This window comes from Macrosteles quadrilineatus, unplaced genomic scaffold, assembly GCF_028750875.1.
Source record: "Macrosteles quadrilineatus isolate MER2022 unplaced genomic scaffold, UCM_ALF_1.0 Scaffold_5__1_contigs__length_97177068, whole genome shotgun sequence".
NCBI classification, from domain to species: Eukaryota; Metazoa; Arthropoda; class Insecta; order Hemiptera; family Cicadellidae; genus Macrosteles; species Macrosteles quadrilineatus.
Genome location: NW_026542598.1, coordinates 5,826,022 through 5,843,673, shown reverse-complemented (window position 1 = coordinate 5,843,673; position 17,652 = coordinate 5,826,022). Strand labels below are relative to the sequence as shown.

General features: G+C 34.9%; 1 protein-coding gene across 1 annotated transcript; it reads right to left on the bottom strand.

Annotated features, from left to right (window-relative positions):
• Nucleotides 1-383: 383 nt before the first annotated feature.
• Nucleotides 384-16,178, bottom strand: LOC128994087 (uncharacterized). The gene is made up of 7 exons (XM_054418332.1): nt 16,139-16,178; nt 14,359-14,389; nt 13,156-13,544; nt 12,859-12,904; nt 2,545-2,924; nt 1,947-1,983; nt 384-906 (listed from the first exon to the last, which is right to left on the bottom strand). The coding sequence occupies exons 1-7, from the start codon at nt 16,157-16,159 to the stop codon at nt 509-511; spliced, it is 1,302 nt and encodes a 433-aa protein (XP_054274307.1). The 5' UTR covers nt 16,160-16,178; the 3' UTR covers nt 384-508.
• Between the last annotated feature and the right edge of the window lie 1,474 nt (nt 16,179-17,652).

The window sequence follows — 17,652 nt, the reverse complement described above, 5'->3', positions numbered from 1 at the left end:
TATATAATAATCATAAAAAATCCTGTTAAGACTAGTTTTTATTTATTACTTCGGAAAAAAACAAGAAAAATATGAAAATATTATTTGATTGCTGAGTTGCAATGTATACTTGTGATAGAACCTTGCTTATTTTCCTATGCATATTTCTTATTGTAATTAAATAAAATTCATTTATAGAGCTATAAATTATGTATTACCATTTTATTTACTTACGAAAAATTATCTGTTGCACTTAACTGTAAAAGAATACATATAGCTTATATTAAAACCACTCAATAGAGGAACATTTGATGGTTGACACTCGCCACTGATACTTACTTTAGAAATATAACCAAAGGTAGAAAGGAGATGGTAAAATAAACTCCACATATCAAACACTCGTACCTGGGGTATTTTAATGCTTGTCAAAGATGTATATTTAGCTGATCATCTGAGCAAATCAGGTAATGTTTTGTTTTGGTTGTAACTGAGAAGAGTATTTTGGTCCAACTGCTCATTTCTTGCCATCTTAAGGCTTTTGCAATGTCCACTTACAATAAGGGTAAGACATCGTCCTAGTGAACGTTTGAAAGACATTATGTGAAACATGCATCAATCTCTTCGACTGCCCCGGACTAACTTCATAACCAAAACCGTCAACAGCTATGTTTATAATGTCTCTGTTCATGTTATCACATGATTTTAAAACCAATAAGGCTAGCAAGTATTTTACTTTGGATTTTTCATTTGTATTCTTGATTGTTGCTATGTATTTTGAAGATACGTCTGGTTGTAGTTTATATTTAAATGTTGCCTTTTTGTCAAGTTCATAGCAATGCAGTACAAACTCCTTGTAATACGCAGCTAGCTTAACTTGTTTTTTGATTTCTGCAATCTGTTCTGGCAAATAGGCTTTAGCTGTCAAAACTGAAAAAAATAGTAATAACATAGATAAAACATAGTCCCTTAGGTAAAACGTATAAAACAAAAAATGCTAAAATGTTTAATAGAATTTCCTGTACAAATATTGGTTATGATTTAGTCATTCATATGCAATTTGTTGATAAAAGGCACGGTAAACCGGTTTAACTTGTATTATTTATTTCATTTTAGTTTGTGTTGCAAACGCATATACTCTCGTAAACTTAATTCTTTTCCTATTCCCTTCATCTCTTGTTTGTTATGTGTTAGTTCAAGTCCTTAGGATAATCTTAATATCATATAGAAAGTGTTTAGAGGAGAAAGCATTCAACTGAAATCTAAAGTTTCTACGTACGAGTTAATGAACGAAAGAGGTTTTAGCTAATCACCTTGTAACCTTAATAGTAAAGCAACTATGAAGGCTACATAAAATTTTATGTCCAACCCATAAAATAACTTAGGAGATTTAAGTTTGAATTTTGGTCTTAAACGTTTTATCCACAAAACACTAACTATAGACTATTGGCTTAATAGTATCTTATATGCAATTCACTACTTGCGTTTACATCTAACAGCTGGTAAAAATACAATAGTGTCAACACTACCGTAATAAAAAAAGTCATTAAATGTGTTTTATATATATAAATATATATATATATGTATCATTCTTTGTATCATATGCGTCTTAATTATTCATGTCTTATTTTATGTTTTATTACTCTTTCAACGGAACATTCAAACTGTAAATCATACTCTGTCTAATAAATCCTATTGGTGGAACCCGATCACACCACTTGCATGAGGTGACCGTGTGCCGGATCTTCTCTCTTTCATTCTCATACCCGCCTTGAACACGTGATTACCTCCAACATGTATGTGACTTAAATACGTGTTTTCATCTATAGTATTAGTACCCATCCCGTAACAATGTGCGTACATTACGTGATACAAAAAAATGCATTTCAATTTTAGTTTAATCATCATAGAATGTGAATAAAAAAGACCCAGTAGATGATTTCGTATAAGTCATAAATAACTATCCTTACCTTGTCCAAGTCCTTGGCTCATTTTTTTCAGTATATCCTATAAACGCAAAAGAAAGTTTGTTATTAAATGCAGTTGAAACATCCCATAAGCTAATCTGAAAATATCAGTAGTAAAATTTTGATTTTTTTTCTTTTCCTCGTCAAAAATCGGTTATCTAGTAAATATCTGTCTTTCGTCGAGTGAAAGAAAGGGGACAAACGCGTCAAGGTTTATGTAAGTATGTGTGCATATGTGTGGTGTAATACAAATGTTTATGAAGTCATCCCCATGACATTATGCATGCTGTAAAGTACGCACGTATTTTTACTGTATGTTGCTTTACTTAACATCGCTCACTCACATCCTTCGATTTAAAATTGAGTTCAAACACGATCACAATCGTACATACCATTTTATACTTTTAAGAATCATGTTTTGTTTAATAAACAAATTATATAATCTAATAAAAAAGGTTAAGACTAATAAGAATTTACTATGGGTGTTCGTAAAAGTTAAATCAATTTGTTATATTATATTTAATTGTTTATTAAATAAATCTTCCCTTGCATTTAAGATTAACTATTTAAATTAAAGCTATTTCAACAACAACTGCCATACCTCTTTCTTTGAGTCTTGCAATATCCATACTGTGACGGGAAGTTGGCTATTTACAAATTCTTTTCCTTTACACTTGCCATTTTCAAAGTACGCCCATTTGTCATTCAACAACCATACTTCCATCTTTTTGTCTTTCACGTTTATAATGTTTTTGTCCATATTATCACAAGTGGTCATGATAAGTAAGGCTACTCTGTTTGTACCTTCTATGTCATTAAATAGAATCGACACGTACTTTGCATTAGAATCTAATTTCTCTCTTTCTTCGTCATTTAGTTCGTAGCATTTTAAAACAAATTCTGTTTCGGTATGGACAGTAATTTTGATGTTTTCTAAAATACCATAGGAGTGTTGTTGAAAACCAGTAAGAACGTCTATAACTGAAAATCAAAATCATTGTAATCTATAAATAAAGTAACACAAACTTTAGAGTTTACCGTAAGCCACATGCCTATCAAAAGAATACTTAAATCTAGACCTAAAACCTTGATGAAAAACTTACCCTAATTATATTAGTCTTTCGAAAAAAAAACAACGTGATGATAAACGATAAAGATGTTATCACCTTGTAAGCTTAATAAAAAAGCAACTATATAACTACATATAATTTAATGGCCAACTCACAAAATTACTTAGGACCATTGTAAAGAAAAATAAAAACAACTCCCTCCTACTACTTTCATATATTTAAATATTGTATTTAAATATATTTACTCCTTGCAATGCTCTTTAATGAATTCTTTACAAATGTTGGTTGCCCCTAGGTTGGAAGAACTCTAGAAAATAAAAATATCAGACAGAGCTTTTTGGCAGTGGAAGCTTGATGTTATTGAAAAAATATGAGTGGGCCCTGCAAAATATAAATATTCCCAAAAGGTCCTTAGGGGACGCCCTTGGCACTGTTTGTAGTTCTTCCAAAAAAGTAATACCTTTAATGAGAGCAATTTACCAGTCTTAATTCTACACCGAATTTACTTGCTCACTACTACACTAGTGTTTAGTGTTGCACTTAAAAGGTGAATCTTTTGTAGTGGCCTATTATTTACTGAATTACCTTTTGTTTACCAATTTGATACTATAGCATATAATAAAGAACTACCAGGTTATTGAGAACTAAAAGTGAGTACAATTTGATTTATTAAGCATTATTTAAGATTTACAATGATTCCAGTTTGACAGTTTCTGATTGTGTGGTGCAATATAAAAATATGACCTTGAGTGACACAATCAGACGGAATTGATCTGTCTGAGAATGTTGAACGGATTTATTCAAAGGGGAATATTTGGCGCGGTTTCACACCGATCTCGAAGGTGTCAACGGAGGAGTGGTATTTAATTTAATTTGAGACGACCAGTGCCAAACAAGTCCTGTTCGTTGGCCAACGATGTAAATATGAAGGTCGATTCTCGAAGGTCAACTGATTAAACAGTATTGCGTTTAATCGTAATAATATTTACTGGAACGTTGCTTATTGTTTTATAGCTAATTTGGCACTTTGGCGGTTCGTCTATATGCAAACTGGCACAGCCTCCGATAACACTTCCCGATTCAGCCGAACCAGCAACCTAATCCCTCCTTTGATATTAAATGATTCCCCCAAATTAAAATGCTGATTGTGACACTCTGTAACGAATTGTACTTTTAATAATGACTCTGTGCAAAATTCAAATACTATATAAAAATATTACAAAGCAACTCTGAATTACCCTATAAAAACATTTTCATATATTTATTCTTAATACTATAGAAATATCACAGTCTAATAAATAAAGCGGATTGCAACAATATGAATGGATTTAAAAATCAACAAATTGTGATCGAACCTATGAACATGTGCTTATTCTACATGAATTGACAAAACAAGACAGGAAAATTTACCAAAGTGCGACTCACTGAAAATCTCAATTTAACAAATAAATACACAAAATTACTTACAGTTTGGACGTCCACAAATATAACACAAAGGGGAAAGGATGGGAAAACGTAACTAGCCGGTATACTACAACACGCGATCAATTGAACTCGTGAATCGTTTGAGAAATTTTCAAATGGCGGACTGCGTTTGGCCGGTAACGAACTTTTGCACTTTTTGACAAAAACACTGATTCTAATTTCCGATCGCGAGGCAATTATATCCCTTAGGGATATAGGCTGAACGACTTTAAGGAAATTTAAGATTGGCCGACCAAACGCCGCGAAATGAATTTAATTTCCACGAACGATAAACAATTTTACCGAACTAGCTACGATGAGACTTGGGTAAGGACTGAGTACTGATTTAAACAGATGGCCGCCCGGCTAAACCTTATCCCCTCTCCGTCTTTAGTGCGTGGTGCATTCTGGTCTATACTGATCTATTGTTGAAACCAGCTGACTGTTCTTCGCATTAACCTGTATTGATTTGTTGCCTTTTACAACAAAATCGGTACAAAATGCCCCCTAGCAGAAAAAAATGATCCGTGATCGGCCTAGGACAGTCAAACCTATCGTACTACCTCGGAGCATTTTTGGCCTAGCCGGTGGACCACGACGATACACATGAACACAATTACAATTTACAATCAACAATAACGACAACAATCAGGCAACAACAATTTAAATAATGGTAACAACAATACTAAACTATTACAATGATCTATTTTATGACAAGGACACCAACTGATCATTTCCTCATTAAACACACAAAGGCATCCCGCGCACAGAATAGACACTATGATTTACCACATGTGGTAATCAGCAGAGCGTGTTGTCCGAGGTGGTGAACAGCTGGGCTCGTACATTGTTGTTGGTCGGCAGCGTAGTGGCACAGGTGTATTGGCTCTAGTGGATCAGTAGCACAGTGACCCAACAATGGTCCGATAGTAGTGCTGTCAGCTGGGGAGGGTGGGGCGGGCGCTCAACAATGGTTAGACAGAGAGCGGCGATAACATTGTTGTCAGTGATGCGATAAGCAGGCGATAACCCTCTCTCGACAGATGGACAATATCTCTTCTGCCGTTTTTATAAGTGTGTTTGAAGTATTCATTCTTCTTTATTGTAGTTAACGGTTGGAATTGTTTATGAAATTGTAACACTCGTACTCTGGGCGGATTATGTAACGATTGTATAAACACATTGATTTGTTTGATTTGGTTTTGATGTTGTGGGTTTCTGTTGAGGGTGGGGGGAATGGTCGAAATTATAATGTCTCTATTGCTGGCTTTAATGAGGGTTGTAATGATTTTAAGATTTGATTTGGTTTGATTCGGGGGTACTTTCTTGAATATATCATTTATGGAGCAGATAATAAAACAGGTTTTGTGGAGATGAGGCAATATGGGTCTTAATGCTGATTTTAAGTCTGTGGTTGTCCAACCGCCTCGGGTCCCACTGGCATTGAGATCAACACTGGGGTCGTCTATAGTCCATGTTTCACACATCCTTCTGGCCTGCGAGTCGCCCAGCACACTTACACCGTTGCACATCATCGATTTTTATTCACTGTCAGGGAAATCACTCACTGTTACTCCAATTTTTCACAACAATATTTATATAATACAATATAAAGATTCTTACGTTACCACATTTAAACATTTAAACACATACAAAACAATACGATACGATTCGATCCACCTACCGCTGATAATATTTTTTCAATTGGCATACATGAACTACTCGATTTATACTGGGATCCTCGACTAATTCAATTCTGACATTTACTGAACTTAACACATTGGTTACGACGTATGGACCTTTCCATGTTTGAGTCAATTTGTGCGATACTTCGTTGGCTTTATTACTTGGTATGTACCTTTTATATAATACCAAATCGTTTTCTTGGAACGGCGATGGATTCCTATTTTTATTATATCTGGCGCTACTTTTGCGATGGGCTGATTTAATATTATCCATGATTTTTGCGATACAATCCTCTGTAACGTCAGTATCGTTTTCCTGATCGATGTCCCACTGTAATTGCAATGGATGATTAATTTCTCGTCCTAAGAAAATTCGCGCAGGCGTCGCTTTGGTTGTTTCGTGGACGGCTGAATTTAAACCCATGTTTAAATATGCGATATTTTCATCCCAGCGTTTTTGTGTTTGCGAATGGAATATCTTTAACGCTATTTTCAGATTGCGATTGACTCTTTCTGACTGATTTGAGTTTGGCCTAGCTACAGAAGTATTGATGTGTTTGATCCCTAAGCTGAACAAAAAACTTTTAAACATTTCTGACTTAAAAATGGATGCGTTGTCAGATACAATTATTTCTGGGAAACCATGTTGAGTGAAAATTTTTTCCCTTAGCGCTGCAATGATTGTTTTGGTGTTTGCCTTCTTTAATGGAATAATCCAACTAAACTTTGAAAATGTATCGACACAAACTAATGCGTACATATTTCCATTTGCGGTTCGTATTAATGGTCCAAAGGTATCGATGTGTAGTCGTTCAAAGCATCTTTCGGGAGGTTTAGAATTCATCAGGCCAATATTTAGCGCTTGAGCTGGTTTAGACAGCTGACAAAGGCTACAAGATCTGACAAATTGCTTAACCTCGTCGAAAATTTTCTCCCATGTGAATTCGCGTGTGATTCGCCCGATAGTCTTTTTTATTCCTAGGTGAGCTGATATTGAAATGTCGTGAAAATATTTCATTAACATTTTCCTCATTTGAGTCGGAACGACGATTTTAGACGGATTTCTGGGGTTTTTTTGATAACGTAGTATACCCTTTTTTATAAAATAATTCGGTACGTCGATTCCATCTTCGATGTTATTTATAATATTGAGGAGCTGTGGGTCTTCGCGTTGTTTCGAACTCAGTGACTCAAAGGTTTCAGGGAAGTGTTGTAGAAAGAAAACTTGTTCGGGGACAACATCATTTTGTGGTGTGAGAGTTTTAGTCGGCTGTTGTTTGTTGACTTTGACTCGGTAGGGGCCAACGTTGCTTTGTGGCGCTGGGGTTTTAGTCTGTTGTGGTTCATTGACTTCAAACATCCGGCTTAGAGCGTCGCTTACTATGTTTTGTGTGCCCCTACAATGCTCGATTTTCTCGCATGGAAATTGTGAAAATCGTAGTTTCCAACGCGCTAACATACCAGTAGTCTTGTCGGAGCCCATAACATATGTTACAGCCATACAATCGGTTTTAAGGATGAATGGGTTATCAGTGAGATAATCCTTGAACTTTTCCAGGCCGTACAATACAGCGGCAAATTCCTTCAAATACATGCTGTATTTTAATTGAGCACCTGAGAATGTTTTGCTGGCAAAAGCGATTGGAACATTATTGCCATTAATTTCCTGTTCCAGGACAATTCCTACGGCGTTTTCACTTGCGTCACACGACATTATAAATCTCCTGGACCAATCTGGAAGATGAAGTACGACGGGTGAGGACAATGTTTGCTTTATTTTGTCGAAACTAGATTGTTGATCGGGACCCCACCTGAATCTTACGCCTTTCTTTTTCAAGTAGTTCAATGGTCTACTGATTTCGGAGAAATTAGGTATGAACTTGGCATAAAAAGCAGCCATGCCGATAAATCGTTGCACACCCTTTAAATTGCGTGGTCGAGGAAAATTACTAATAACTTCAGCTTTAGTATCGTCCACATACAGTTTGCCATCCTTTACTATGTGTGACAGGAAACGCATGCCCCTCTTTGCCAAGGTGACCTTGCTGGGTTTGATTGTAAGTCCGGCGGCCCTTAGACGTTCCAAAACCATTTTCAAGTCATTGTAATGATCCTGTGGGTTTGCGCTATAAATGCAGAGATCGTCGACAAAGTTTATTACACATTTAAATTTTAAGTCTCCTAGCATTTCGTCGACTATGCGTCCTAACACCTGGCTACCGATTTTTATTCCTTGGGGACAAGTACGAGGCTGATATAAGGCATATCCTACATTGAAAGCGGCGTATTTCCTACTATCAGGGTGTAATAGGCATTGGTAATAGCTATTGTTCAAATCAAGTGTAGTGAAATAACGAGCATCTTTAAAATAAGGAAAAACTTTATCTACTTCTGGTTGTGGGAAACTGTCCATTTCAATAAACTTATTTAGTTCTTTATAATTGACTACCAATCTAAATTTTCCGGGTTCCTTTTTTGGTCTTAGGAAGGCGCTAGAACTAAACTCTGAAACACTTTTTTCTATTACCCCTTCATCTAATAATTGTTGCACAGTATTTCTCATTATTACCATCTTATCTGGCTGGACGTGGTAAGGTCTTTGTCGGAATGGCACAATATCCTTACTAAAACGAATTTTGTAAGGCTCAGTCTTGGCTAAGCCGATTTTGTCTGTGACAACGTCGCTAAACTGTCGAAGTAGGTTTTCGAATTTATTTCGTTCGTCGTCTGTGAGCGGTGAATCACCTAAATCGGGTTTATCACAAGTTGGGATCTCTCCTTCTCCTATCAAACAATATGATTTAACACTCTCCCTAAACTTAAACTCCGCTGTTGAATCACCTAAATTCACGGACATTCGCGCAAACTTCATAAAATCGTACCCCAATATTAACTGTAACGGAAGTTGATTGACTACCCAGAAGTTGTAGTCCCATGACAGATTATCTATCTTAAAATGAACTTTGACCTCTGTCCGCACAGTTATCTTCTGGCGGTTCGCGACTTCTACTGATTGATTAATTTTACTTGACTGTTTGATCAAATTAGCACTTCGCAACTTATTAAAAAGCGTTTTACTCATCAATGACCTACTACTGCCAGTGTCTATCAGCGATAGGCAGTCTATATTGTTGCCAAACAATACCTTAATTAGCGGCAGTTTCGCGGATACATCTGTTGCTTGCATACTTTTGTTGGGCGATAACTTTACAGTTCGACGTTGTGTGCCCTTGACAACGTCGGAATCTAGTTTAAAGAAACCCTACAGTTCCTAGCGATATGACCTTCACCTTGACAACGATAACATTTTACAATTCTTTCCCTGGGTCTGTTACGTAGATCGTTTTGCGACGTAATTGGATTGTGACGAGTTTGATTCACAACCCTAGGCGATGAATTAATCAATGGGCGTCGATTTGCATTACCAAAATATCTCTCTTCGGCACGCATTGAACTAGTGATTCTATTTGCGAATGATTTTAGCTCAAATAAGCTTTGTGGCATTTGACCGAACGAAAAATGACTTCGAACAGTTGGATTACATTTTGTCAAAGCAATCTCAATCACCTCGCCTTCTGACATTGACGATTTTAAAGCGAATGCGATAGATATGATGTGATCGACGTATTCTGAAAAAGTTTCATTCGGTTGTTGTGGTCGATCTAACTCAAACGATGCAATCTCTCGTCGCCTAATTGACGGAATAAATCTGTGTAATATCTCGTCATGTAAGACATTCCAGCGTGCGTTACTCGATACTGCTTCTAAAAACAATTGGAACATTTGACCTTTGACCTTAGGGATAATAAGTTTAATGATCTCTGTATGACAATTCGGAGAAATATCAAATATTGGTTTGATGTTTTTGAGAAATGAAATTAATTCAAGTTCATCTGTGCCGTCGACTGTATTCAATTTATTAATCAGTTCAATTACCACAATTTGATCGGTTTTAGTAAGTGATTGACTAACATTGTATGCGTGAGCGTGTACGTGTGTGTCATGGTGAGTGTATGTGAGAGGTCGAGTGTGTGGGTGTGGGTGGTGTACAGTGGCACTGACCGGGGCAACAGTGGACAGTGAACCAGTCGCTACAGGAAATGACGCGCGTTGTTGTGCAGTGACTATCTCCATCTCTCTCGCACGTTCGCCGTTTGAAGGTTGAATATCCACGTACGACGAGCTGTTGGCATGACTGTTATCTTGAGTTGCATTCGACGTACTTGATAGCATTTCAGTCAATTCGTGGTTGTTTAGGTCCATTAAACAACTATTAGAATTTTGTCTAATTGGCGATGGTTCGTCATCGTTTACGATCGGTAAACGACAAGCGGAATTTTGTCTATTTGACGATGGTTCGTCATCGTTTACGATCGGTAAACGACAATCGGGATTTTGTCTACCTAAACTAACTCCATTATTATTTGGTGGAATATACTCATTGTTTTGGTGTATCGGCGCATTTAAATCGATTAATTCCTCTAAATTTCTCCTTGACATACGATCGCGTCGGTCATTCGCAGTTGTATTATACCCAGGCCCAAATTGTTGGTGCATTTTTCCCGCTAGGAAAATAATTCAATTTACGATAATATATCTCACTTTAACAAAACGAATTTTCCACGATGACAAAAACCAATTGACAATTAATTACAGCACAATACACAACGACAATAACAATAATAATAGAATCTCTTATAATCTAAACAATTTCAGTGAATCGCACAGACACAAACAGTACCAAGAGATCACGCGATGATATCATTTATTTGTAAAGAAAAATAAAAACAACTCCCTCCTACTACTTTTATATATTTAAATATTGTATTTAAATATATTTACTCCTTGCAATGCTCTTTAATGAATTCTTTACAAATGTTGGTTGCCCCTAGGTTGGAAGAACTCTAGAAAATAAAAATATCAGACAGAGCTTTTTGGCAGTGGAAGCTTGATGTTATTGAAAAAATATGAGTGGGCCCTGCAAAATATAAATATTCCCAAAAGGTCCTTAGGGGACGCCCTTGGCACTGTTTGTAGTTCTTCCAAAAAAGTAATACCTTTAATGAGAGCAATTTACCAGTCTTAATTCTACACCGAATTTACTTGCTCACTACTACACTAGTGTTTAGTGTTGCACTTAAAAGGTGAATCTTTTGTAGTGGCCTATTATTTACTGAATTACCTTTTGTTTACCAATTTGATACTATAGCATATAATAAAGAACTACCAGGTTATTGAGAACTAAAAGTGAGTACAATTTGATTTATTAAGCATTATTTAAGATTTACAATGATTCCAGTTTGACAGTTTCTGATTGTGTGGTGCAATATAAAAATATGACCTTGAGTGACACAATCAGACGGAATTGATCTGTCTGAGAATGTTGAACGGATTTATTCAAAGGGGAATATTTGGCGCGGTTTCACACCGATCTCGAAGGTGTCAACGGAGGAGTGGTATTTAATTTAATTTGAGACGACCAGTGCCAAACAAGTCCTGTTCGTTGGCCAACGATGTAAATATGAAGGTCGATTCTCGAAGGTCAACTGATTAAACAGTATTGCGTTTAATCGTAATAATATTTACTGGAACGTTGCTTATTGTTTTATAGCTAATTTGGCACTTTGGCGGTTCGTCTATATGCAAACTGGCACAGCCTCCGATAACACTTCCCGATTCAGCCGAACCAGCAACCTAATCCCTCCTTTGATATTAAATGATTCCCCCAAATTAAAATGCTGACTGTGACACTCTGTAACGAATTGTACTTTTAATAATGACTCTGTGCAAAATTCAAATACTATATAAAAATATTACAAAGCAACTCTGAATTACCCTATAAAAACATTTTCATATATTTATTCTTAATACTATAGAAATATCACAGTCTAATAAATAAAGCGGATTGCAACAATATGAATGGATTTAAAAATCAACAAATTGTGATCGAACCTATGAACATGTGCTTATTCTACATGAATTGACAAAACAAGACAGGAAAATTTACCAAAGTGCGACTCACTGAAAATCTCAATTTAACAAATAAATACACAAAATTACTTACAGTTTGGACGTCCACAAATATAACACAAAGGGGAAAGGATGGGAAAACGTAACTAGCCGGTATACTACAACACGCGATCAATTGAACTCGTGAATCGTTTGAGAAATTTTCAAATGGCGGACTGCGTTTGGCCGGTAACGAACTTTTGCACTTTTTGACAAAAACACTGATTCTAATTTCCGATCGCGAGGCAATTATATCCCTTAGGGATATAGGCTGAACGACTTTAAGGAAATTTAAGATTGGCCGACCAAACGCCGCGAAATGAATTTAATTTCCACGAACGATAAACAATTTTACCGAACTAGCTACGATGAGACTTGGGTAAGGACTGAGTACTGATTTAAACAGATGGCCGCCCGGCTAAACCTTATCCCCTCTCCGTCTTTAGTGCGTGGTGCATTCTGGTCTATACTGATCTATTGTTGAAACCAGCTGACTGTTCTTCGCATTAACCTGTATTGATTTGTTGCCTTTTACAACAAAATCGGTACACCATTTAAGTTTGAATTTAACTATTTTGGTCTTATATCTAGTACAGTTTAGTATTAGTGACAGTTATGTAAAGTGAGTTTAGTAAATCTTTAGTATTCACGATTTATGCTACTGACACTTTTGTGTGTCTAACTTACCTTTAGATTTATCAAAATGTGGGTCGTAAGGATATTCGTTTGGGTCCTGTAAGACAACACACTACATCACATGGCGTATAGCATATAAAAAATAACTCAAAAGTAATATATGAAATTTGAAGTTTTTCTGTTTATCAAGTTTTTTTTAACTCATCGCCAAGTAATTCAAATGGTTATTCATGCAGGTTTCATTGATGAACCATATCAAGGTTACTGATAAAACAATTTATGAAAGTTTTTGTCATAAAAATTGCAGTGATAGCCATTTAACTATGCGTTACTTAGGCATGATCTTACCTGGGGTATTAGAAGAGACCACGATGTATCAGGCAAGCGATTGCTTTCTAAATTCTTCCCTTCACATTTTATATCCTTAAAGTACGCCCATCCCTTCCCATGCAGGTGTACTTCAAATTCGTCATCCTTTACGTTGATTTCCTTTCCAATACTGTAATAACAAGAGTCGGGATATAGGGCTGCCAGCATTACATTTGCAGTCCGAGATGGATGAGAAGTGTAGAGTATTGCTACAAACTTGTTGCGTATGTGTTCATTCGGTCCGAGATCAAAACTTTCTTCTTTTTCCATTTGGAAACATTTTATAATACTTTCGTCCGAATACAAAGTAGTTTTCAAATTGTTGCTGTTGACAGCATAGGTGGGTATCACGGTAGACACATCATGAACTAGAAAATGTAGTGAGTAACTAGTAATTTAATAATTTTATGGGAATTGGCACTTATTATGGAATGAAAGCCGTATTTATAACTATGATTTTTAATTGCTAAATTTTAAAATTTTAAAGTAATTCGATAACAAGTGTTTAATTTATCAGCCAGATTAGGTCATCAAAATTCAAAATATCCGCTTTCTCCCTACAAGAATGCCAATTTGTAAATCTCTCCAAAAAAAATAATTTATTTGTTGATAAATACAAAGAGTCATAATAGGTTTGTTTATCTAGGTTTATCTAGGTTTGTTTATAACTATTAGGACGTTTATCTCTATGAACACAAGAGTAACGGATGGGCTTTGATCTTTCGACCTATGACCCGAAATATATTATAATATGTTAAAATACAAATATATAAGTTATTTTTTACTTATATATAACTTAAAGCAGTTTCAATGTTAGATCAGGCAGATTCTGGGTAATTATCATAATATTGCCTAATAATTGGAAGACTTAAATCGTACTATTTATTAAAACCCATCATTGTGTATTCATTTAATAGGCGAAACGAACACGTATTTACATAACTATAGAAGTACATAACAAACCTGACCGTTTAAAATTGTCATGAGGTATATTTTTTAAGTATGAAAAATATAACTTAAGTATTTTACAAAGATTGAAACCTTTCAATGTTAAAAGCTTTTGTTTTATACACCCCGACGTTGAATCCCTTCTCAACTTTTAATGGACATATCTTAAACTGAAACGTGAATAATAAGAGTCTATAAATCTGTATTTGATGTTGTTTTGATGAGAAGTATTACCTTTGACTCCACATATATGAGGCACGAGCCCCTGCAACAATATAAACGATGATAGCTCACTGATCAAGCGTTTACATAACATTATCAAATAGAAGTTCACAATGCAAGACGAAATGCTACAGTTTAGCATTATACCATTCTAGTATAAAACCTATTCCTACTAATATAGTGCACTAAAAGGATATAGTAATGGAAGTTCTTCATTCATTTATTCATTTATTCATATCAACGGATACACCATTTACAAAATATGTGTTTTAAGCACATGAGCAGAATGAAAAGATAACAACAACAAAAATACAAAGCAGCATTGCAACAAAAATAATAACAATAAAACAACAACGTGGCAAAAATTACAGATAATAACATTAACAAAGTATTGTACAGATAATAACAAAAAAAATTAATATTAATTTGGACTTCAGAAAAGCTAGATTTTGAAAGTAACAACAACAAATATCTCCTCAAGATTTAACAAAATATAAACTATGATGACATTAAGTTCAACGAGGAAAAATAACAACAAACAACAATAAATCTATGAATGAATAACAAGAATGAAAGAGATTTAGGAAAAACAAACAAACATCAGCTACAAAACAGGCATAACAAAGATAATGTTGGAGCATTTTCTTCTGAAGGAAGACAACTGTTCATTGAAGAAGTCAACTTATGATCCGACTTCGTTTCCAAGACGCTGCAATCTGGCCAATCCACAATTGAGAGAGTAGTTAGTTGGTAAGTACAAGTGAGCAAATGTATCCGAAGATCGTGTTCCTCTCGGTATCAGGAAATGAATTCCCTCCAGTAGATCGGTAGAATCGATCTCACTACGGACCAGTTTAAACAAAAAAAGGATGTCGTGCAGCTTTCTTCTGAGATGGAGAGGTTGGACGTTGAAGCGCTCCTGAAGCTCCAAGATTGGTGGGGCACGATACTCATAGCCCAGTCGGACACCTAGGACTCGGAGGAAGCCTAACTGTACTTTATTTATCATTTCAATATGGCCAAGCTGATATGGTGACCAGATAATAGAGCCATACTCCAAAACTGGCCGCACTAGGGTCTTATATAACACTAGAAGTGACTGTGGAGATCTTCTATACAGATCAAGTTTGCAGAGATCTCTAGATGTGCTCATATGTATGTAAGTTACTGAGTTGTAATATATAGTGTAGATCATAACGCCCATTTTTTGTTTTTAAACGGGCCCTCAAATTCATGCTGAACTGCACATAAAAGAAGGTTTAGTTATGCTTATATAATTTAAAAGTACCATTTTTGTGCCTATTTGTACAGAAAATTTTAAATTCTGTGCCAACATAGATAATGAGTTATTAATAAATTATTTTATGTGGACTCCAACGTGAAATCGGAGAGCACGGCTTTACATGAATACTACGCAAAATCTATAGAGGCACATAATTTTAGTTTTGCACAAAAAGGCACAAAATAGGTACAAATATTCAATATGAATATTTATATTATTTTGTATATGTGGACAACAACCCAATGATTCCCCCAATATTTTTTATATACATTTTGGCTAAACCATCAAGGGCAGGTGATAATAATAATAAAATTAATAATGAATTAAATTTTCAAATTCTATGATCTATAACGTATTATGAAATTTGAGACCAAGTTATGTAATAAAAGAAACACTGTCTAGATGTTTTTAAAATAATTATTCAAAGATATTCATTGTATTTCACGTAGCTAAATAACTTAACAAGGGATAACTTTACTTTAAGTATTTGGCAATACACTTTACACTCACCATGAACAGCAGTAAGAACATGTTGTTAATACTAACTAGCCGTTGCGCAAGTAATGGACCTGGATATGAAACGATTAAGCTGGTGGTGCCAATTAAAATTTCTGTTAGTAATAGAGTTGAATAACAGGTGTATATTAGATATTGTAATTATCGTCGGCCATCTTTTTTAAGTTAAAACCTTTATATTTATTTCTTAGTAATTTATGTGATATGCAGTTTGTAAATAATTGGTTTTTCCAAAGTAATAAAACATTTTATCCGTGTGATATTACTTAACTAGCCGCTCATACCCATGCTTTGCAACAGAAAGAAAATGCAGAAGAGAATATTTAAGTTATTTAGATATGTTGTATGAAATAGTTTCTTATTTATCATTCATTTCAGAGACAAAACTTAGTTCTACCGTATTGTTTCATACAATGTTTTTTTTTTATTTGGGTACGCTTAATTTAAAGCGTACTTACCTATAACTTTCACTATATAAATTTTAAGTAAATAGTTAATGCTAACAAATCTAATAACATAAGATAAACATATTTTACCTTGATGCTTAGACAGCTGTTCAGCCTCTTTGCCTATTTAAATAATAATAGATATAAATTACACAGAAAACCACAAGGAAAACTGTACCAACCATTTACTATATTTTCTAATGAAACATAAAGCTCTCGTTAAGTGAAACTCGAACTTCTGCAATGTAGACAAAAAAAAACATAAAAAAATATTTACTGACATATGGTTTTAACAAACAATATAGAAATATCTTCCTACCTATATCAATAAAGTGCATTCTTAAGATATTATTCAACTTTGCTGGCGGGGATCAGTCCTAGCAAAGTTTTAAATCAAAATCGCCCTATGTACATCCGTCGTATATTGGCAATTAATTAATTTTAATTGGTTGTATTATATTATAACAATATTTCAGCTTTATTAGCTCAGTAGCTTAACACGAATCAAAATGTATCACTCACAAATGTCAAATTATCCAAACGTTAACGTTAAAAAATGAAAATAAAACTGTCCACACTGTGCACTTTTATTATTATAAACTATTTAGGGTAATACTTCGAAATTGTTGGTGTCTTTTAAAGTCACAACAGCCCTTACTTTCCCGAACACATCCTATAGTAAATGATGTATTTGTGTCTGGTGGCTAAAGCGTGCAGAGTTGTGTAAAAACCTTTCTTCTCTACTCACTCATTTCCTGAATACCCTACCTTTGATGACGCCGACTTCCAAGATATCAAATTTCACGTTATCCAAAAACTCAGAAGTCCCTATCTTAGTTCACAATGATAATATATACAGGGTAAAAAAGTCAAGGGACAGTTAAATATTAAAAAGAATAATCAAGATAGAGCTTCAAGGCTTGGTACAAAGTTACTGACCAATAACATAATTTTAACACATTATTCAGTGATACGGTGGGGACGGCCCACTAGAAGTCGGAAAAAATCTTAGATGTAAACCTAAATTGATATGAACATCAAATCAAAAGGCATTTACTGGTA